This window comes from Cricetulus griseus (assembly GCF_003668045.3).
Source record: "Cricetulus griseus strain 17A/GY chromosome 1 unlocalized genomic scaffold, alternate assembly CriGri-PICRH-1.0 chr1_0, whole genome shotgun sequence".
NCBI classification, from domain to species: Eukaryota; Metazoa; Chordata; class Mammalia; order Rodentia; family Cricetidae; genus Cricetulus; species Cricetulus griseus.
The window spans coordinates 149,835,688-149,858,759 of record NW_023276806.1 but is presented as its reverse complement, the minus strand read 5'-3'; the positions used below and the strand labels follow the sequence as shown (position 1 = coordinate 149,858,759).

At 45.8% G+C, this 23,072-nt stretch overlaps 1 protein-coding gene across 3 annotated transcripts in view; it reads left to right on the top strand.

The window, feature by feature from the left end:
• Btbd11 (BTB domain containing 11) overlaps positions 1–23,072 on the top strand; it is a 278,066-nt gene that overhangs the window by 199,620 nt on the left and 55,374 nt on the right. For 2 of the 3 annotated variants that reach the window (XM_035451736.1, XM_027392491.2), the window contains exon 4: positions 19,835–19,987. In XM_035451736.1, the coding sequence (XP_035307627.1) occupies positions 19,835–19,987 (153 nt within the window). Of the gene's footprint in view, positions 1–19,592; positions 19,691–19,834; positions 19,988–23,072 lie in introns of those variants that run through there. The other variant, XM_035451737.1, reaches the window with a different exon arrangement.

Sequence of the window (23,072 nt, the reverse complement as noted above, 5' to 3'; positions counted from 1 at the left end):
ATGGTGGGAAGCTTCGTACCCACACTCAGTGATCCCAGAGTTCCTCGTGTCCTCCTGACACCCCCTGTAGCTCTTACCTCTGACATTGCTGATTAATGCCTCATGCCTGTGTCTGCTGCCAATGCACCAAACTCTTTCCAGGCAGGGCTGAGGGTTGTCATCTCTCACTCGTCTTGGTTCCAAGTAGGGCAGTCTGGGACACAGCACCAAGGTAAAGTATAGAACTATGAAGGAATCAACTTTCTGCAAGATTTCCTGAGAGAGATGACAAGTCCATGGTCTACAGACAGCAATTCTCTGCATCCCCCAGGGCAGGCTGCCACCAGCTGGCCTCCCTCTCCTCAATGGCCCGAAGTCAAGTTGATTGATTTGCCTGGAACAGACAGCTTCTTACTGCCCTGTGTTTGGATCCTGGAATTACCAGGGAAAATGCCAAAAATTCAAAAAGGACCTAAGTGCAAATTGCCTCAGATGCTGCCCAGTGGGAACTGGACGCTGGCCCAGCATGGTGGGTCCAGTGGGGAGACTGGGTGCCTGGGAACAGCAAGGTCCACAGAACAGGTCCTCAGACCCAAACAACTCTAGAACCATCATGCCACCCCCCCCAAGGCCAAATTTCCACTCTTCTCTCCCCTACCCCAAGTTTTTTTTAAGTATGCTCTCATGCAGCCCAAGTTAGCCTCAAACTTGGGATATAGCAGAGGGTGTCCTTGAACTCCTGATTCTCTTGTTTCCATCTCTGAAGTGCTGAGGTTGCATGAGGGCACCGCCGCACCAAGCATCAAACCACAACCTCATACACACTGCAAACACTGCAACTCTAGCCACACCCACAGCCCCCAGGTGCCTACTCCTCAGAGGTAGGGCAGTAGTGATGGAAATCACGCCAGAGAACAGCTGGGTGTCATGCACGCATGATGGGACTAGCTGGATATGGAAGAGCACATCTGCCCATAAGTTGTATTCCTGAGTGTTGCATCCTTCAAAGGCTTGCTCCACGCAGAGCCTCCATGCTTGTCCAGTTTCTTGATTTTTATTGATTTAATCATCCAAGCTTCCTTCCATCTTGTTCTCCTCGTATGTTGTGCTGTTTTACAGCTGCAGTGTAAAGGGAGATAAATTCAAATTTTTACAGTTATTCTTTCCTGAAAAGATATATAAGCTCTTCTTTTAACTATTGGAAAATGCAGAAAAACATGAGAAGGAAAACTAAAATTATCTACATCTTCTGGTGGAGTTTTTGTTGTTGTTATTGAATACAAATAGTGCGAGTTTTAAAATATCTGTGCTGTGCATATAACTTTATATCCCTTTTATGTCACTTAATAGTGTCCCATAAGCATTGCTTGGTGCTGCAGAAAATACATGCACATCATTTTTAATGGTTGTGAAATATTCCATCTTCTGAATGCACTGTAATTTGCCTAATGTTTCCCCAATTGCTGGTCATTTGGGTTGTTTCCAATTTGTGAATTGCTGTTCTTTGAAAACTACCCACCATGGCATGACTAAAACATCTATGGAGAGAGAGTGGATATAAAGAGTCTGCTTGGAGGAGAGCAATTGAAAGATAATTCATAGGGCCTCTGATGGCCAATGTGAGTGAGAAATTGGCTGAGAAGCCCAGCCCCTTCCCCAAACGGAGCCTTGCCCAGCCAGCCTCCTATTTCCTTTGTCAGGAAGCAAGGCCTTGTGGGAAAGGAATGCAACTTCCAGGCCTGCAAGCTCTCTTCCCACAATCGGGCCTCTCCACCCATCTTTCAGGTTTCTTCTACAAAGAAGGACATGTCCAAAGCACCAGAAAGCAAGTATTGGCCTTGTTTTTATATGAAGGTCATTGTGCATGTGCCTGGCTGAGCCTTCTGTGTATCAGGCTGTGTGCACTTCTTTTTAACTGTGGATTTCAGGTTTGTGCTCTGTAGCATGTTTTCCCTGTATATACTAAACTCTGCCCAGACAGGCTTCCTATCTTAACTGAGAAATTTGGTCAAGGTTCAGCCAGTCAGGCCCTGGCAGGCCCAAGAATTTTGGCTAAGAGGCTAGCAAAAGCAGGTAGCTATTTTCCCAGGCTTCCCTTATCTCACTGCCAAGTTCGGTGTGCGAGGCTGGAGGAAGCCCTTCCAGTCTTATGTCATACAGAAACCCCACCCTCGCATGGCTGCTCCCCAGACCCCCCCCCCCCCGGCACCGTGTCGTGGGTAGAAATCTTTTGAGAACAGTGAAGGGAGCTAGTCCACAGTGAAGTGGGGAACAAGCTTGGGAACACTGCCTTTTCACAGGCCTCCAAAGCCATGTCTGAGGAACTGCCTCTGCCCGGGGAATCCAGTGCACTTTACAGGAACAGGTGACAGGTGACACGGTGCTCTGCAGCTTACCTCGTGTTCTAGCTCTCTGCCTCCTGTGTTAGTGGCCACTTAGGCTTCAGCCACTAACTGCAAACCCTGCCCTCACAGTCATGCAGGCATAATCAATGACATTCAGACTTCTTGCCATTGAAACAGATTTTAAGTCAATAGTGAATGGCTACACTCAGCTCAAACACTGGGGACCAGACCTTGAACCCTAGAGTCCTCCATGACATTCAGTCCCAGATCCTCCCTCCAAGGGGACTGCTAATAAGCAGGGAACCAGTCAGTACTGAGACAGCTCCAAATGGTTCTCTCTATTCATGGATTTTTCTAACTTAGGTTCAATGTCTCCCAACTTCATACCCCTCAGCTACTCCACAGTTTCCCATAAATGCCCTGTCTTTTCTTATTTTATACCCTCTGTCTATACCTTGTTGGTAAATCCCCCTCCCCACAGGCTCAGGCCACCCTTTCAGCTGTGGCTGATGTCAAAACACAAGCACCATCTCAGAACGCTGTTTGCTCCTGGCCATAAAGCTTCTAAACTGTGGCTTTCTTTTCTTGTGTTTTCCACACTAGAGCAGAATCTCCTGAATATCACCAAGTTCAGAAGACTTTTCACCATCACCAAGTTCAGAAGCCGGTGTCCAGGAGATGTTTATTTTGCATTCACCCATTCAGTAGACAAGTAATAAGCAGCTACTGGGTCAGGCAAAATATCCTCCTTCATGGGCTTCAAATGCTACCCAAAGAGAAGGAATGGTGGCAGCAAGCCAGGGGAGTAGAAGAGAACTGATCTTGCCAGTCACAGAGAGCAAAAGCAAAGGCCCTGGGGCCAGAGCATACTTGGCAGGTGTAAGGACCAGCCAGGAGGCCAAGGAGGCTGGGGCAGAGCGAACAAGAGGGCAGGAGGAGCTGGAATCCAAGTAGGTCAGGTCAGACACCCAAAGGAGCTTGGGTTCTTCTGAGCTCAGTGATGGCCTGTGTGATTGACTTCCTGAGGATGAGGGGATTGAACTAAGACACATTAGGTGTCACTAGGCAAGGAAACAATCTGTTTGGGAAGCAGACACTGCCCTAGTCTGTCCTTATTACCTACCCAAAACCACAGAAGATTTGTAATCAGTCCCTTGAGCAACTTCACAACCCACTTCATCATGAGTCTCGTCCTTCCAGGTATCATAGAGCCTTGGAGTTTATTCCAAAGCTTTTCGCCAGTGCCCCTTGCCAGCTGCTCCCCTGCACCAGCGGCAGAGAGGTGACAGGGCTGGTTCAGGGGCATTTTGCTTCTGAGGAATAGAGGCCCAATACCAGCTTCTACTTCACTTCTGTCTTTTGAAGGGTCTGATGTCGGGGGAGAGGAATGTGCTCACTGGGATTAATTTCGGGCCCTTGACGGGGGTCCTAGGTCTAACTTTTAACCTAGTTTTCACCCAAGTCTGGCTCTCATTAAATCCTAATGATGTGGAATTAATTCCTTTATTGCAACTGGAAAGAATCATGTTTGGCTATTTTTTATCATCTTCCTTAGTCTTTATAAACAAATACCACAAAGCACCCCCCAAAGTAAAGCAGGAAAGCCACTAGCATTCAAGGCGAGCACATTTGCAGATTTAAGTAATATAGTCCACTGCATGACTTTCCTGGAGAGATGTAAGCATGCATCCATTCACCCCAGGTAGGGCCCCATGACAGACCAAAGAGCCAATTATACTCAAGTCTCACTTCATGAGCCAGGGAGTTTATTGGGGTCACTTACAGAAGCATGGGTGAAAGATTGCTCACAGAGCATGGGTGACTCAGTAGAAGGCCCGGGCCAGCACGGAAGATACTCTGAGAAGCTGCCTCCCTGAGCTCACTGCCCAATCTGCAGGCAGCTCCACTGAAGATGTCTCCTTTCCCTGACAGTTTTTTGTTAGTGGTAGTGGTGATGGTGATGGTGGTTTTGTTTTTGTTTATTTGTTTTTTCTGATTTTGTAATGTTAAGGAGGGCTTTCAACCTTGTAAATCTTGTAACTTTCTGGGCTTCGTACATTTTTTTTAGCTTCTTGATTCCTATGTGCCTTCCCTTCCCTCCTGGAGGCAGTGATATTTGATCTGAAAGAACAATGAGTTCACTTGTTCCTTTAACAAATATTTATTTACCCATTTTAAAGACTTCTTGAAGCCCTGTTAGAAACAGCAGAACACAGGACAAGCCTTGCTTATGCTGATAGTAAGGAGAAATACCCTGAGTAGTGGTGATGCTCCTGTGGAAGGATTGAAGGATACAGACCTAATGCCCCTCGTCAGTGTGGTTGGGTACAAACAGAAATGAAGTACAAATGAAGTACAAATGAAGTACAAACAGAAATGAAGTACAAACAGAAATGAAGCTGAGGAGACGCTTGGTGTGCTGTGTGTCTCAGTGTGAGAACCTGAGTTTGATCTCTAGGACCCACACAAAGAAAAATGGTTTTGAAGGTGATACAGAGGTCTGGTCAGAAATGAGTCTATCCTGGGCCAGCAAGATGGTTCATTGGGTAAGGCCACTAGCTGCTAACTAAGCCTGATGGCCTGAGTTCAATCCCTGGGACTCACATGGTAGAAGGAATGAACCAATTCCCACAAGTTGTCCTATGACCTTCATATACCTGTGCATACTCACACACACACACACACAATAATAATAATAATAAATTTAAAATGTAATAAAAATTAACTGATATACCTGATTATTAGGAAGAAGGAGGGGTTTGGTAGAAGGGGGAATAATATATGTGCATATATATATTGCATATTATATGTTATATATTTTTATATATGAAGTTGCGACCATAAAAATAATTTTTAAAATGCAATAGTAAACATTTTACTTTGATAACTGAATTTAGTAGTGAATCTTAAACTGAAAGTTCCAGAGACATTTCTTTTACATGCTAGAATGCCAGAGGATAATTGCTTTCTTTGAGTTGTGTGGAAATGCTGAGGTCAAAGCAATCACTGAAGTCTTCCCTCAGTATTTGCTTCCTGTAGCAAGAATGATAAAGGCACCAGCACTGGTTCTCTTGAGGTATCTCAGGACAGTTGATAAACAGACCTCGAGACTGTTTCGGAGAGCTATCTACCTTATTCTTTGTCTCTCAAATTTTTATTTTTATTCAATTTTTGACTTGGTAAAGATTTACATTTGAGAAATAAATATATTTGTCTGAGGTTTTCTGAACATATAAATAATGGCAATTACCCTTCTTTGGCCTTTGCACTAGAAGAAAATTAAATGTTGCTCATATGCTTGGTTTGCAAATAGGTTTTGCTGATACAGGCTATCTGTAGATAGTGCTTCGTTTTCTAGAATTAATTTAAGTATGGATTAGCTTGATTTTTGCACCCGACAATCTCAGTTTTATACTTTTGAAAAGGTCAAAGCCTGTTAGTACAGTCACATATATCAGATCTGAGCTGGAGATTGTTTGATTTGGGCTGGATTATTTAGCCTTTGTGTCTAGCATCTTTTATCCATACCTGTCAGTTTTGTACTTTCTAAGCCCCTCCACCCCAAGGCAATAGATGTCTGTGAAACTCACTTTGGGTAGACTCAAACAATATACACAACAGAGATCTACCATGAAGAAGGCAGTCCTGATTAGCATTCACTATTATCTAAGCTAACCCCCAGGTTGTGATTTGTATGTAGACTTCTGCTTGAATAATGTATGTGACCTGTAAGGCTCTATCAGACAGGAGCACAGGCAGTGTTTGCTCTTCCCTATCCAAGCCCACCCTGTGACCCCAAGACCCCATAACCCCATGGCCCCTGCTCACACCTGATGACAGACTGTACTGACACCTTCTGTAATCCCATCTCTACTTACTACTTTTTGGGGACAATCTTGAATCTCCTACTGGATTTCCCAGGAAGCAACTGTCTCCTGTGCCAATCACCCGCTGGATGTATCAGTATTCCATGGAGTCTCCCCTTTGCTATGTGAAGTTCCCAGTTCTGGAACTTCACAGTGAGCCTGCCCATGATAAGATAAATTATCTCAACCTGAATACCACAAAGCACTGTAACCTAAACTGTCCCAAACATTGATGACTGAGATAGGTTTTCTTCATTACTGACTCCTACTGTGCGTTCTTACCCCAAAATGGAAAAGTCCTCCTTCTCATCTTAAATCCCAAATTTCCTTAGCACATGTAACCAATGCTTACTAGAACCAGAGCTTAGAGACAGGAAAGACTAAGTCAAATCTCAATTACTCTGCACAGAATAGACTTAATGGTCCTTCACTGTGGTCCAACCACTAAGGAGAATAACCTCTATTCCCTTCCTTGCATCAGACAGGCAGGCACAAGAACTTAACAGCATTGGAACCCCTACTCCTGTAAGAAGCCTTGTGCTCTCGAGTTTAAATATACCATAGTGATACTTTAGCCCTTCTGTTGCTTTGGGCAATAAGTCATATTTCTATCAGTATCAACAAGCTTACAGTATTGGGAAATGTAAAGGATTCTTTGCATTAAAGATGAGTCTACTTATATATTAAAAAATAAGATATAGTGCTGGACTCATGCTTGGGGTGGCTCTATATGTTTTAGTCCAACCATCTATTGTATGCCCAAGTCTCCTTCCCAAGGAATTGCCTGGCTCCAGGACTCAAGGCCCCAATTTTCAGGGCTGAGGCTCCTTTCACTCTAAGGTTCATAGAACAGCATCTATCCCTGAAGTGTATACACCTACTCCTCATGGCTCACCCAGAGTAGCTAGACATAGCTATACATAGCCCAAAGCAGCTATACCTCACTGAATGCCTTCCCCGTGCCAGGCCAGACTCGGGAAACCTAATTGTTCATTCCCTGAATTTTCAAAAACTCAGAAGTTCTTGTCCATGTGATCTGACAGTTGTTCCAGGAACTTTGCAGCCCTAGATTGAAACCCCAGAGCTATCTGGCTGCACATCCTGCATACTTGAGAACTTCCGTCAATTTAACTGAACATTTATTTTGCACCTATGTCTGTGAAATCTCATCCTGAGCATTCAAGAAAAGAGTGGAGAGAAGTGGAGCCATGGTGACCTCACCCTAGAGATGCCCTTCTTAGAGATCTGCATGGCAGAGTCCTCATCCGGGCCTGAAACAGTGTGGTAGGCCTTGACTTGAAACCTCACTACTCCAAAAAGGGAGAGTGGCTTCTGTTCAGCCCCTTGAAAACCCAGTTCCTGTGTGTAGCACTGGAGTGGGAAGGTAGCAAGAACCACCCCACAAGTCCATGCCCAGAAGATATAGGTCAGTGTGCTAGGATATAAGAGGAAAAAGGGGTGTGCCTAGAAAGTGGGGGCATAAATTAGATTGTAGAATCAGATTTAAGCAATTAAAGGTTCAATATGACATATCCCAATATTGAACAGAGACTATATAGTGAGACCAAGAAGCTGGGAGTCAAGAAACACAATGAGAAGCTGGTATCAGGGACTGGGCGGGAAAGCCTGCCACCCCAGAGAACACAGAGCACATGCAAGTAGGGGGCTCCCTTTAGGCAGGTTGTAGTACTGTTATAGTCATGGCCAAAGAATCCTGATCTTGTGGGTGGTGCCTTTGTCAATTATTTATTTTTTCTGATTCTAGTATGTGTGAGACAACTTTTTATGTTTTTATTAGCACATATTAATTGCATATCATAATGGGCTCTTTTTACACAAGTATATGATGTTCTTTGATCATGTTCATTACCACCCCATTGTTCCTTTCTTGTCCCTTGACTAACCCCCCATTGACCCCCATCCTCTTCCCCTAGTGAGTCCATAGCCATGTTGATTGCGTGCTCAGTGCCTGGTGTAGATGAAGATGGATGAACGTAACTCTTGAAGACAATCATGAGTCTGCTCTCTCACTTTTATTAACCTCTCTGAACCTCCTTCTTCACATGAGAAAGGTGCCTGAGGTCTGGGTGTTAGGTGACACCTGGTCTCCTCCTCTCCTTCACACCCATGTCCTTTTCAAAGTCAGCTCCTTCAGCTCAGACAGCATTATGGCCTGCTTTCCCATCTTCACTCCTCCATCCAAGAGCTGTGCAAACCTCAGCCTGGCTGGACCCTATCCTGAGATGTGTGCTATGCTTCCTTGCTTGTGGCACCTCCTGATGGGTAGCCACTCTGTTCCCTAGGACTGGTCCCAAGTCCTCTTTCCAACTGCCCAGCTCCTCAGAGAAGCAGTTTGATGATATCGACAGGCTGTCTTTGGAGTTCCAGCCAATCATGGGGACTTTTCCTTCCCAGAACCATTGTCCCACTGAAAAAGTAGTCCCCTGGCTGAAGTTGCACATTGCCTTTCTGAATTCCGTCCCCTCATCCCATGCCCAGCACTAAACTCATGGGTCACATGTTGTCCAAGAAGTAAACCACAAGGACATTTTCTTCTCAGAGATCCATCAATCTACTCAAGGGCCACACAGCTGTTTCCTGCAGGGACAACATGGTTTCTTCCCTCCCACTTCTGGGGTTTGGGCACCTCCTGGGGACTTCTTGTCCCCTCCTTCCTCTGCACTCTTGTTTAATTTTTCTCCCTAATGGGAAGTTTTATCTCACTGCCTCTCCTCATTCTACAACGTGATAGCTTTGCTTTTATCATCAACCCAGTTAGTGTTAGGGCTTCAGTTCATCTGAACCTGACGATGTCTCCTCAGTCATCCATCCTTTCTGGCTAAGTCAGTTCTGTGAAGGACTTGAGCTAGACACACACACACACACACACACACACACACACACACACACACACACGGGGAAGGGGTGGGGGAGATACACACATACACAGAGAAAGAGAGGGAGAGAAGGGGGGTGTCATTTAGAACACAAGATGAGTGATCAATAAGAAAAAAAAATCTCTGAGATTTCTGGCCACCAAGGCAAACAGGGAAAATGTACAGCATATTCTCATCTTCTTATTTAAACACACAGACATACACACAGAGAAAAAATATACTATTATATGTATAAAGTAAGCTTTTCACATTGGGCATCAGAACTTAGTCATCCAGTCCAGGGTTGGTAGTCTCAGACCTTCCTGGTGGCCTGAATCACATAACCCAGTCAAGGAGTGGGTCCAGGGGAATAAGCACCTGGTGCCCAGAATATCCAGGGTTTCTCCAAGTCATGGTCACAAGTGTAAGTAACGACAGCATGTGTTATATAAAAATGGGGTTCTGCCTAACACAGAGACATAGGGTTCATGACCTTTACCTCCTGAAGTGAGACTTTGGGTTTCTGTGACCCAACCTCCTATGTCCCAGATGAGCAACCAGAGTCCATGTGCTCAGTGTCCTGGTCAGTATGGCATTGATCTCTGAAGAAGCACTAGAAAGATGACTCATCCTTGGGCTATGATTTCTGGTCTTCTTGCAATCACACTCCAGTTCTGCCTAACAGCTGTGCCAACCTGTGCCCATTGAGACTCACTCACCCCACACCAGCACACTCATTTGCAAAGCAGGGAGAGCAATTATCATTCCCCTCTGCTATTTCTGTGATTAAATGAAACCATGTGCAGGGAGCCAGTGTGCACCAAACCTGGAGCATCAGAAGTGACAGAGGATGGGGGCTGGAGAAACAGATCTAGGATTAGGAGCATTTTTTGATCTTACAACCCCTTGTAATCTAATTCCAGGGGATCCTGTGCCCTCTTCAGGGTTTGTGGGTACCAGGCATGCATGTAGTACACGTACATATATGCAGGCAAACACTCATTCATATCAAAAACAAAACAAAAACAGCAGAAAGTGCTAACAACTCATGATTATAATAAAGATGGTGGTGGTGGTGATAAGGACAGTGGTAATGATGGTGATGGTGAAGATGATAATTATGGTGGTGATAGAAATGGTGATGATCATAGTGATGATGTTATTGATGATGTTGGTGATAGTGGTGATGATGATTTTAGTAATAGCAATATTCATGATCATGAAAAGACAAATTAATGAAAATGTTGGTTCCTGTAGCTCACTACCCACATATCATGTGCTTAGCAGTCACACATGGCCAGAGGCTGCCATATTGGACAACATAGATATGATTGTCAGCAGCACAGAAAGTTCCAGTGAACAGATTTCTGCTGGAAGCTGCCCTCAAGGGTTTTCCCTATGAGTTCTTCATCTCAATAGTTTTGGTTTTCTTTCCTTCAAAATGTCATGTTATTTTTTAAGCTGCACAAGCTAATAACAGAGCCTGGTCCAAGCCTGCTTCTGACTCCACACATCAGCTTTCCTTGGTAGACCTGGGGGCTGTGGAATCTACTCCCCTTGCATTGCTCTGTGTGTGTGTGTGTGTGTGTGTGTGTGTGTGTGTGTGTGTGTATACCATGAGCTCTACAGTTGACTAGCACAGAGCTGGTGGCTCCCCACTTCTGAAACTGTGTTTTTTTCTCCCCAGTCATTTATATTCTTGGCCCCATCATCTGCCTATAGACGGTGATGAAATTCTCATCACAGAGGCCCAACATCCTAACATGTATAGGGCATAGCTAGATGCCTGGAGAGCAGAGGTACACTCTGGTTTGCTTATTCCCATGGGGATAAGCATGTGTGGGGACTGTGGGTCAGGCTTCCAACAGGTCAGAGCTACTGCTATCAAGACCAGAGGCCTCCGCCTATGGCAGGTATGAGAAAAGGCCTGCAAGGTCAGAATAGGGTTACCTAAGAAGTAGGGGACTGGTCTCTGTATATGGGACTCGGTTAAGGATTTCATCATAGACAGATGTCCCTGCACTATGGGGATAGGAACTAAGTAAATTGTGGTGTCCTGATAAGGGAGAATGTAGCATGAATTCTACTTGTTCTTAATAATAAAAACCTGGAGTCAGATATTGGGGGGGTGGGAGGCTGAGCAATCAGAGAAGCAAAGCAGCCAGCCACTAGCTCTTACATCTACCTCAGACCGAAGAGGCGATCCTGTCCTCAGACTGCCTCCTGAGATTGCTTCAGTCAGCTATCTCAGACTGTCATGAGCTCCTGTCTCCACTCTGCCCAGCCATATCCTTCTTGTTCCCCTAGTGCTGGGATTAAAGGCATGTTACTCCAAGTGCTAGGATCACTTTTGTGTGAGCTCTGTTTCTCTTTTAGACTGGATCAATTTTGTGTAGCCCATGGTGGCCTTGAAATAACAGATGTCCATCTGCCCCTGTCTCCCCGAGTGCTGGGATTAAAGGTGTGCGCCACCACTGCTTGGCCTCTATGGCTGACTAGTGTGGCTCCTTCTGCACTCTGGTCTTCAGGCAAGCTTTATTTGTTTGATCATAAACAAAATATTACCACAGGAGAAGAAGGGTTGGCCCATTTAGAAGCTATGTGGAGACAGAAAGAGGATGTATCACGTGCTATGAGATGACAGCAGCCACCAAATGTAAGGAAAGAAATGAACTCCCCTAGATCTACAGGGGCAGGAGAGGATTGCTATCATCTTCATTATAGACTGGCAGCCTTCAGAACTATGGGAAATACATGTTTGTTATTTTAAGTCACCAAGCTGATGATAGATAGCATCTACAACCTTCCTGAGACCCCAGTATGCCCAGTGAATTGGGCACAGGCCATGGCCAGGTATATTCATTGGAGTTGGAGGTCCTCAAAGATGGAGAACTAGATGGAATCTATAACCCAACATGCTTGGATGATTGTGACTTCTTAATTTTGTTCCCATCTCATTCATATAAAGAGAGACAGAAAGCCAGAGGTGGTGGTGCATGCCTTCAATCCAAGCACTTGGGAGGCAGCGGCAGGTAGGCCAGCCTGATCTACACACAGTCCAGGGGCAGCCAGGGTACACAAAGAAACCTCTCTCAAAAAATAGAGAGAGGGGGTGTAGAGAGAGAGGTTGAATGCTTCGGTGCTGCAGGGATGGACACAAAGGATGAGATTCGGGTTATGAGATGACAGGGAAATGAGTGATGGAGTCGCACCCTGAGCAGCAGGAATAACAAGAGTAAGAAAAACAAGGGTAAGACAAGGGCTGTTGTAGCACACAAAGTTGTTTTCAAGCAAGGTGGAGACCCTTCTTCATTTTTGCTCTGCCCTGAACACTACCTTAGCCCTCTATTCACCTTAGAAGCTCTTAAGCCTTCTAAGTCACCTTTCTCAGAATGTTGACAAGAAGGCCAGCAACTGTACTATGGTAAGTCTCACGTGCCTCAGGGTACCATTAGCAGAAGTTATTGCATTGCTTCATGCCCCTTTAGTTCCTGCGTCATTCCAGTCGATTTATGTAATCACCATAATTGGGCCTGACTTTCATTCTTGTCCTCTGGGCACAAAATGTCTACTTTTCCCTGAAAATATTGCCGCCATCCATGATGTCTTTGTTTCGTCGTCGTCGTCGTCGTCCTCAGGTGGTTTGTTTGCACACTTAGGATGCTGCAAAGTGGTCCTCTTCCACCCCACACTTCCGCCAGGCCTCAGACAGTCATGCATGATGATGAGGGGTTGGGGTCAATTATTTAAAAGGACAAGTGCATCTGTGTACATTTAAATCTCATTGCTGGTGTGTGATACTCAGGCCTCCCCATGAAGTAAAACCAATAACGTGAAGAGAGAGAATGGATGGATAGATGGGTGGAAAATCAACATATCAATTAAAATGGATAGATGGAAGGATGGATGGGTGGGTGGGTGGGTGGATGGATAGGTGGGTGGATGGACACATGGATGGATGGGTGGGTAGGTGGACTGATTTACTAAGTGACAATTAATAGGTAGATACATAGTTAGAGGCAAATAATATGTAGATAGATAGATAGATAGATAGATAGATAGATAGATAGATAGATAGATAGATAAAGATGGATGGCCAATTAGACAGATCAGCAGGGAAATTGATATGTAGATAGATGAAGAAATAGATTCATTGACAAATCAATAGAGAGATGACACATCAATCTGTTGGTCATACACATCTTTTTGGTTCTGTTTCTCTGCAAACTTTTACATGCCATTCATGTCATGCACACACACACACATACATGCACATACTCATAGGGAAAGACTTAACTGTAGGACAGGCCAGCAGGCAGAAGACCTGGAAAGAGTTGGTGATATAGCCAAGTCCAAGGGTTCAGAGGCAGAATCCCTTTCCCTCAAGACCAGTGAGACCCTTCCATGTTATGGAAGGCAATTGGCTCGCTCAGAATCATAGATTTAACTGTTAATTTCAACAACAACAAAAAGGCTATAAAGAACTCTTTAGACTAATGTTTGGCCAAACACTGAGGTACTATTATCTAGGAACTCACCGTGACAAATGTGTCATTAATAGTTTCTGTTCTCAGGCCAATGCTGCACAGCCATGGGCTCAATAGGCTCCTCAAACAATAGGATGGGTATTTGGTTCAGAATAAGTATCTCAAGCTTGATAGATTTCAGAGAATTGTTAGAAGGATAGATGAGAATCCTGGTAAGGAACAGACAGACAGACATGCATGTGTGTGTGTGTATGCACACCACACACACACACACACACACACACACACACACACACACACACACACACACATACACACACATACACACACTTCGGTATAAAAGCAGAAGATACCTGGAATGTGCTTTCCCAGCCCCCTTGAAGCTTGGAATACTGGAAACTTAAGTTCAACCAATCCAATACATTAGCCCAACTCCTTGCATTCCAACTCTCTCCTGGGCTGTGGATCCCTTTTGAAGCTCTTGTGTATGGTGCTGTTTCCCTGCATGAGAACAGAACTCACCTTTCCTGACTTCAGAGTTGAATCATGCTGCTCCTACTCATTCAAAATGTGGTTCACAGACCTGCCAACCATCCTCCCCAGGAGCCCATTCCAAAGGAGGAATCTGGGGCCCTGCCCTAGACTCACTGAGCTGTAATCTGCATTTCAGAAAATTCCTAGTCATGTTCACATTTGTGTTCAAAAGACATAGGATTGAGGCACTCTCTTTGACTCCTCCCTCTCCTACAAGAAACATTGTATTGGCAGGCCAGCCACACATTGCACCACAGTAGGACTGTCACCATAGTAACCAGCAGGGATACCTCTTGTTTCTGCCATCTTCCTGCTTGTGGTGCCTAAAGATACAGCAAGATTGTGTGGATATTGCTGTAGAAACTAATCTATGACCCAGGAGCTGCTGTTCCTCCATTCCCTGTACTGCTGGAATTGTGAACTTCCTAAACCATAGTCAAACACTGAAACTCCTCTCCAGCCTGAGAAAGTCTCAGCAAATAGCAAAGACAAAAAGTCAGGGCCACAAAGCTTAAAGGAGAGCTGTAGCAACCACAGACATTTGCTTCAATGTGAAAAGGAGGCAGGGGCAGCTCCATGTGGCAAGGCATTTTCCTCCAGCAAGAAGACTGATGAAGGATGCTGAAGACAATGTTGACGATGGAAACAATAGCCATAGTTACTGAGTTCCTGAATTCACATGCCAGGGTACACACCTGATCTCATCTGATTCTGACATTAACACTGTTTGTTCCCTGTGGTTGCTCTAAAAACATTACTGCAGATGTGGAGGCTACAAACAACACAAAGGAATCTCTAGAGAGGTGAATAAGCAGGCAAAGTACTGGCCATACAACCCTGAGGACCAGAGATCAGATTCCCCAGAATACCCATTTAAAGAACTGGTAAGGAAGCCAGATGTGGCAGCACATACCTTTAATCCCAGCACTCAAGAGGCAGAGGCAGGTGGGATCTCTGAGAGCCAGCCTGGTCTACATAGCAGATTCCAGGCCAGCCTGGTCTAAACAATAAGAATAAAATTAAATAAATAAATAGCTGGGTGGGCACAATGGTTCACATATAATTCTAGTGTGTAGAAGTTAGGCAGGGGATTTTTAGAGCAGGCTGGAGAGCTCCAGGTTCAGCAACACACACACACACACACACACACACACACACACACACAGAGAGAGAGAGAGAGAGAGAGAGAGAGAGAGAGAGAGAGAGAGAGAGATGTGTATAGATATATAGATATCTTGCCTCGATGTGTACACACACACACTCATACACAAGCACACATGCACTTGCACATATGCGCACATACACACACCACCCCTACAAACATATGCAAAAAAAATCCCACATGATTATGGCCTTAGTATTTTGAGACCAGCTATCCAAAATCAGATCCTCTGTGATAATGCCAGGGTGGATCCTTCTGGAAGCTCTGGAGCAGAGCCCACTCCTCCCCTTCTCTAGCTTCTGGAGCTCCCTTCACTCGTGTCTCTTTCCTTGCATGACTCCATTGTCTTTTCTTGCCTCCTTCTTGAGAGCATACATGGATTCCCTTACCATTTGGGATTCTCTTTTCCTCTTAAGATGTTAAGCTCAGCCACATGTGCAGAGCATGTTTGTCATACTGAAATCAAGTTCAAGTAATTCAGAAGTACACATCTTTGGGGAGTGTTTTCCAGCCAATTTCTTGGGTGCTCTCTAATAGGTCATCAAGCATAAAAAACGACATTTACAGTCTGCCCACATGTCAGGTCTTGAGTTTTATCACAAAGATAACTATCTGTGGGTATGTCTTTGCCTCTGAGTTCCCCAAGTCCAGATTTGACTCTATGTGGAAAAATCCCATCTTCTCATATTCTAAGCATCCTGGCCCTGTCACTAACACCTTAATAGGCTTCTCCACATCTCCCCTGGATCATACATCTCACTCTTTCTCAGCTCCCAGGCAACCTAACTCTTCCAATAGAATCAGTGAATTTTAGAATCAGAACTAAACAAACCAGTGTTGGCCAACTATGACCAGATATATGACTATCAATAAAGTTTTATTGGAATAGATAACTGAATTCATTTAGTTTTGTAGATGCTTTCTCACTATGGGGGGAGAGATTATTAGATAGAGATAATTGGCTGCAGAGATAATTAGCTGCAGCAGAGACCATATGGCCCATGAAGTCTAACATATTTTCTATCTGGCCATTCACAGAGATGGCTGCCAGCCCACAAAATTAAACTGTCTCACCTGAACCCACCCCACTTTACAAATCATACTAAGGGCTAAAATGGTATGTGTCTCACCAGACACATACACTCACTTGACAGACCCAGAACTGGCATTTGGTGCTGCAGGATCACCAACCTGCAGGATCCCTTTCATTCCCTGGCCCTCACCTTGTCAACAGCTCTCTTCATGGTTTCAGGGAGGGGGTACATCTGCTTATGTCCCCCTTCCTGGGTCTTGGCTTTGATGGATTGCATTAGCTGACCTGCTGTCTTGACCCTGCAGAAGCCCATCTCTGTCCCTTCAGAGGCCCTAGCCCCACTCCATGTGCTTTGCCTAAAGCATGTACACCTGAGTTCAATGCCCCAGGATTCACCTTTAAGAAAATATATATATAAAGATCCAGGCATAATGGTGTACATTTGCAATCCTAGCCTACCTGGATCAGAGAGCCCCAGGTCCCATTAAGAGACCTTGCCTCAAAAAAAACAAAACAAAAACAAAAACAAAAAACAAAAAAACACAAAAAACAAGGTGAATGGTCCTTGGGAAACAGTATCAGTGGTTTTCTTTGGCTTCCGTGTGTACGTGTATACACACACACATACACACACACACACACACACACACACACACACACACACACACACACGAGGATGCCATAATTTTTCCTGAGCATTCTCTACACCATTTGATTCAAGGCCCTGAATTTCTTTTCTGTCACTAACTCTTCCAAAGAAAAGCATCACAAATAATGTTATTTGTCCCCTTTCAACAGACAAGATAAGATTTTTTTTAAATGAGTTGCTGGCAAAGAATTCATGAGCTTATAAACTGCTGGAATCGGATGATGGAAGGAAGGCGGTGTTGAGAGAATAGGGACGTAGGAAATTCCAGAGGAGGCTGAACTTCTGGGCTTGGGGTTTTTTATTTTCTGGGCTGGCCAGCTGGTTTGGGAAAGAAGTAGCTTAGGAAGAGCCAGGGCCTCTCTTTGGTATGCAGCGGGCACACTATATGCTCCTGCCTCCAGCATGAAAGGCAGCTGCAACAGAGCAGTTTTATGATGGCATCTCTGTCCACCAGCGACCAGGCTTGGGCACCACTGAACAAAGATGGGCGGGGGTTCACCTCTGAGAAACAATCTGGGGGAGTTATCTGGGCACTTGGGACAGGTTTCCAGCAGTGACTGAGTCATACGAACTGAAATAAACCCCGCTTCCCCTGGAAACAGTGGAATCCAATTCAATTTCAAGTCGGTGTGTTTATTGAGTGCCTGATTCAGTTTAGGTGATGGAATGATGGGGAGAATGAGAGAGACAGCCTAAATAGCAGGCTGATGAAGACAGAAATTCCCTGGGAGTCTGACCTCTAGGTCCCAGGCCCAGAAACTTGATTTTCTTAGTATCAGCCAGTAAGAAATTGATAAGTGTTAGTCTGTTCCATGAACAGATACTAAGGGTTTCCAGCATGCTAGCCACTGTCCTGGGGCAAGCATTGGAGCAGTGACCTGAACAGCCCAGGCCTCTGCACTGATGAAGTTGACATGCTAATGAGGCATCCGTAGGAGGAGTAAAGTCCTTCCAGGTGGGAGCCGCACGAGAGCGGTGTATATATAGTATGGCAAAATTATCGGGAAAAGCGTTCAGGGAGGGCAGGACGTGAACTGTGACAAAGGTTAAATAGAGTGTGGACTGTTGAAGAGGTGGGCACCTTACACACAGGGGACTGAGCTGCATGACAGAAAATGAACATGACATGCTTTCAAAGATCCAAGACCAGGCCAGCTCCCCTGGAGTAGCAGGTACATTCTGGGAAACAGAATGCATGCTGGGAAGCAGAATGAGAAAATGGTGAGATCACATGGGTAACAGCATATAGACTATTTAACCAAACAACTTGTGTCTGACTCTTAGTTCTTAAGGCTCCTTAACATCAGTAATCATGGTTTTACTGATGCTAAAACAGGCAGACCCATAACTAGCAGTTGGCCCTAAACATTTGGAAGATTTCATGATCATGGTTAACTGAGAGGTATGTAAGAAATTGGGCTACTACATTTGTTTAACATCATATAAGTAAGTAGCCTGACTCTAGGAAAACTGGAGTATGGCACCAAAATCTTGTGGGAAGTCACGACATCTGCATTTTGAGAAGAAAATGCTTTGTAAATCATTTTTGCACTCCAGTGGCTGTAGGATACTGTTTCCTTAAATCTGGCACCAGAGCACCCTTGCCTCAGTGGCATCCAGACCTTGCCAAGTGGCAGGAAATCTTGTAGGTCCACATAACACCACTCTCAAAGCATGGTCCACTTAAATTGGAAGTATGGGAGGTACTTATTCAAATTATGTTCATTTTAAAAATCAATTACGTTTTATTATTGGGGGCACAATGCCATGGTATGCATCATGTAGAGGCCAGAGGACAACTTTCAGGAGTTGGTCCTCTCGTTCCACCATGTGGGTCCTCGGGGTTGAACTTCAGTCACTCATAGCAGTTCTTTGAGTGACATTCCTAGGCCAGCATCGTTAGTAGCAGGGACCAACTAAAAGTGCAGGTTTCCCAGGTTCCTCTCCTAATCCAGCGAATCAAAACTGCTGTAGGTGGGGCCAGCAATCTGTGTTTTAGCAAGCCATCCGGAGAGGTGGGGTGCATATTAAAAACACAGGAGAGGTTTGTAAAATAACCAAGGCCCAGACCCACAGTATACCCTGGAGTCGGACTCAAGTATTTTCACACACTCGAGGATAAAATATGAGAATAGACTATATAATCCCTAGAAGAAGCAGAAGACAGGCTCAAATCCACTTAGAAAGCTATGTCTCAGGCAGAGGCTTACACCTGCCACAAACCGTATGCCCACAGTGCACAGTGTACATGGCACCCATTGGCTCCCATGGTGCCTGCGATGAGTGCAATGTCCCCATGTACGTCTTTGCTGGCTGATCGGGGTCCCAGCAGTCTTGCTTGTGAAGGTTAACTGCCTTTGGCTAGCATCCCGCTTTGGCAGGTGCTCTGTGCCTTTCGGTAGTCTGATGCTAGCACAGAGCTGAGGCCAGAAGGGTGTCAACGAGCCTGGCAGGGATGGGAAGGAGACAGGGAGGGTGCCTTGGATTGGGCTGGCAATCTGGAGGAACGTCAGGTGTCCATTGGCTTCCTCTGGCTCCAGACCCTGCGCTAGAGCTTGAAGTGACTCATCTATTTCCACGTGCCCATGATCTCAGGGAGGGACAGCACTCACAGCAGAGTCACACTGCATCCTTTGGTGGCCTTGGTAGCCCCTTTCACATATGAGGAAACCGAGGCCCAGAGAGTCTAGCAAATCTGCCCCAGGGTCACCAGTGGGGTCAGGATGTCTCCAAAGGCTCTCGCATTCAGGAATTTCCAGGCAGGGTCTCCAGGGAAACCAGATGGGTGTGGGGGTGGAAGTAGGGATAGGGGTGGAATGGGGTCCGGACGAGTCAGAGTGGGTCTAAGCAGCCCTGGTTTCCAGGCAGTCCTAACACATCTCCGCCTCCCTCCTCCTGCGCAGGCCCTTCCTCGTGCTGCCCCCTCTGATGGAGTGGATCCGAGTGGCCGTGGCTCATGCTGGCCACCGCCGCAGCTTTTCTATGGACAGCGACGATGTCCGCCAAGCGGCCCGGCTGCTGCTGCCCGGTGTGGACTGCGAGCCACGCCAGCTCAAGTAGGTGGAGGGGAGAGGGGATGGGGAGCGACGGGGGAAGGGTACATGGACCCTGGGGGCGGGGACTGAGAGAATGGGTCCCAGGGGATGCCTCTGGAGGTAGGGGTGGAGAGTCCAAGTTTTGCTTGTGGATCGCAGCCGCCGAGACACCACACTCCCCCGCCCCTTGCTGGCACTCGCCCCGCACGGTTACTGTTGTTGAGACTGAGCTCTGCTGGTTGAAATGGCAGAGCCGAGGGGTGGGTGCGGGGCGGGGCTGAACAATAATCGGATGCTTGGAGTATGGGTCCCTGTGATTACAGGATGCGAGGTGTCTTGTGCTTTCTGACCAGTCTCTATTGGTAGCCCTTACATTTGTGTTCCTGTCCCTCTGCCCTCTCTTTTCCCCTCTGTGAAATATTAGCGTCCTTACTTTCTGACCAGTCTTTGCAGAGTAAAATCTCTGAAGACAGCACACCCTCTGTCTTCAAGCCTCCAGCTTGAGAATTGGGTCTCATTGAATGCTTCAGGCTTATACCCCAGGGCTCCCCTCCAGCAAGGTGGGAATTACTCATGGTCTGGCCAGGATCTTCATGCAGGGGCCTTGTTTTTTTAATCTAAAACAAAACAAATATACCAGCCAGCTCGTTCAGATGAGTCCTGCCTGGACCTGAATGGAAACGGCACAAAAAGCAAATGATATGTGAACACCCGATTACCCGACTCCCTCAACTGTTCTCTGGGTGACCATATCATTTTCAAATCTCCTCCCACCACCTGGTAAGAAGCCGTCCTCCCCCCCCCCCGGAGTACTCCTCCCCAAACTGCAGGGATTTGTATACTAGCAGGATTTGATGGGAACGGAGGGAGGGGCCTGCAAGGATGTTGAGGATCTGTCATATAAACCTCAGCTCATGAAGACCCAGAACTGCATCTCAGCCCAGGTCTGCAAAGAGGCTGATAAGAGTGAAAATCGCTAGTGTGGACTGCATGCACTCACCGGCTGAGCACTGGCTGTTTGCTATAGATTAGTACCTAAGCAGTGCTCCCTAAGTGTGAAGTATGTGGCTCTTACACCCACTTCACTGACAACAAAGCTGAGGTAGCATGTGTGAGGTGGCTGACCTGATGAACTATCAGGATGTGAATTCCAGAAGCCCAGACCCTGGGCTGAGTTCCAGCCACACCTGAGCTGTTGCTGCCATGCTTCTGACCATGTCACTAGAATAATATCTGGTCCAGGGAGAGACTTGGAAGCAACCGTGGACATCTACTATGTGCTGGCTATAGCCAGCAACAAGACACTTGTACCAGCAACCTGCTTCCTTTAGTCCCTTCAGCAGCCTCATGAGATCAGCATGGTCTCCCACTTCTGTAGACTAGGCAGCCATTGTGGCACAGCTGGCAGGAAGAAGTGCCAGGGAAGACTTTCACCTTTGACAAAGCCCAGCCTTTGGCCACCAGACTCTCCTGCCTCCCCTTTCCCAGGGCTGTTAGCTACCTGCAGCTCATTTCCACCACTCCTGCTCACCATGCCCAGCCTGTGATGCCCTGATGCTCTACCTCTCCTTGCTGCAGGAAGCTCTAGTCTGCTGGGTGAAGTGTTGCTTGGGATTAAAGGCATGAGCCACCCTGCTCAGGTACCCCCACATAATCTTTAAATCATCTCTAGATGGGTTGAAATACCAATACAACACAAACTCAATATAAATGCTCCTTGTACTGTGCTGTATAGGGAATAAAGATAAGGAAAAGATGTCTGTTCATGCTTAGTATAGGTGTAATTTTTCCCCCTCTAAGTACTGAAAAAGTAGTCTTTGCTTGTCATACTCTCAGGAGACCCCATATCTTAAAGGTTACAAACCTGGGCCCCAGGGTCCCATTGCGTGGGTCCAGATGCCTCTGCTATAATTAATTAATTGTGCAACTAATTAATTAACCTCTCTGAACCTTCATTTGCCCATAAGTGGCATGCAGACAATAAATATAGTTGTCGTCCCCTGCCCCCCTGTTGGTGTATGTACAGAACAAGGTCATGATTGTGAAACATGTACACACTGTTTACAAAATGGCAATTGCTCTAACTGGTGTCCCCAATCTCCAGAACCCCTGGAACACTAAGGGAAGTCTCCATACTGATAAATTATCTTGGATGGCCTTTAATGTATTCGTGTGTTTTAAAAAACAGAGGAGAAAAATCAAGGCCCCCTGAGACTGGGTAATTTCTAGTATCACAGGGTATTAAGTGAAAGACTCAGGAGCTGAACAGCAAACACAGACCCAAAGGTATCACTCAGTCCCAGGAGTTCTGCAGCTGAGGATTCAGCCAACTACAAGTCACATGTACTTAGAGGGGGAAAAAATTACACCTATACTAAGCATGAACAGACATCTTTTCCTTATCTTTATTCCCTATACAGCACAGTACAAGGAGCATTTATTTTGAGTTTGTGTTGTATTGGTATTTCTACCCATCTAGAGATGATTTAAAGATTATGTGGGGCTACCTGAGCAGGGTGGCTCATGCCTTTAATCCCAGCACTTGGGAAACAGAGACAGGTGAACCTCAAAAAAGAACACCTCAAAAAGAAAGAAAGAATTGTGAGGGGCTAGATAGAAACCTTAGTGGTTAAGACCTCATACTGCTCTGTACTGCTGTCACAGAAGACCCAAATTATGTTCCCAGCACCCAGGTCAGGTGACTTACAACTGCCTATAACTCCAGCTCTAGGGGATGTGACACTTTTAGAAAAGATTAAAACACACACACACACACACACACACACACACACACACACACACACACACAAAAGATCTTTAAATGATATCTGTTGTGGTTTAAGTAGGAATGGCCCCCATAGACTCATGTGTTTGAATGCTTGGCCCATAGGGAGTGGCACTATTAGGAGGTGTAACCTTGTTAGAGTAGGAGTGGCTTTGTTGGAGGAAGTGTGTCACTTTGGGCTTTGAGAGCTCGTATGCTCAAGTTACACCAGTGTGGCTCACAGTCTCCTTCTGTTGCCTGGGGATCAAAATGTAGAACTCTCAACTCCTCTTCTAGCACCATGTGTGCCTCCACATTGCCATGCTTTCCATCATGATGGTA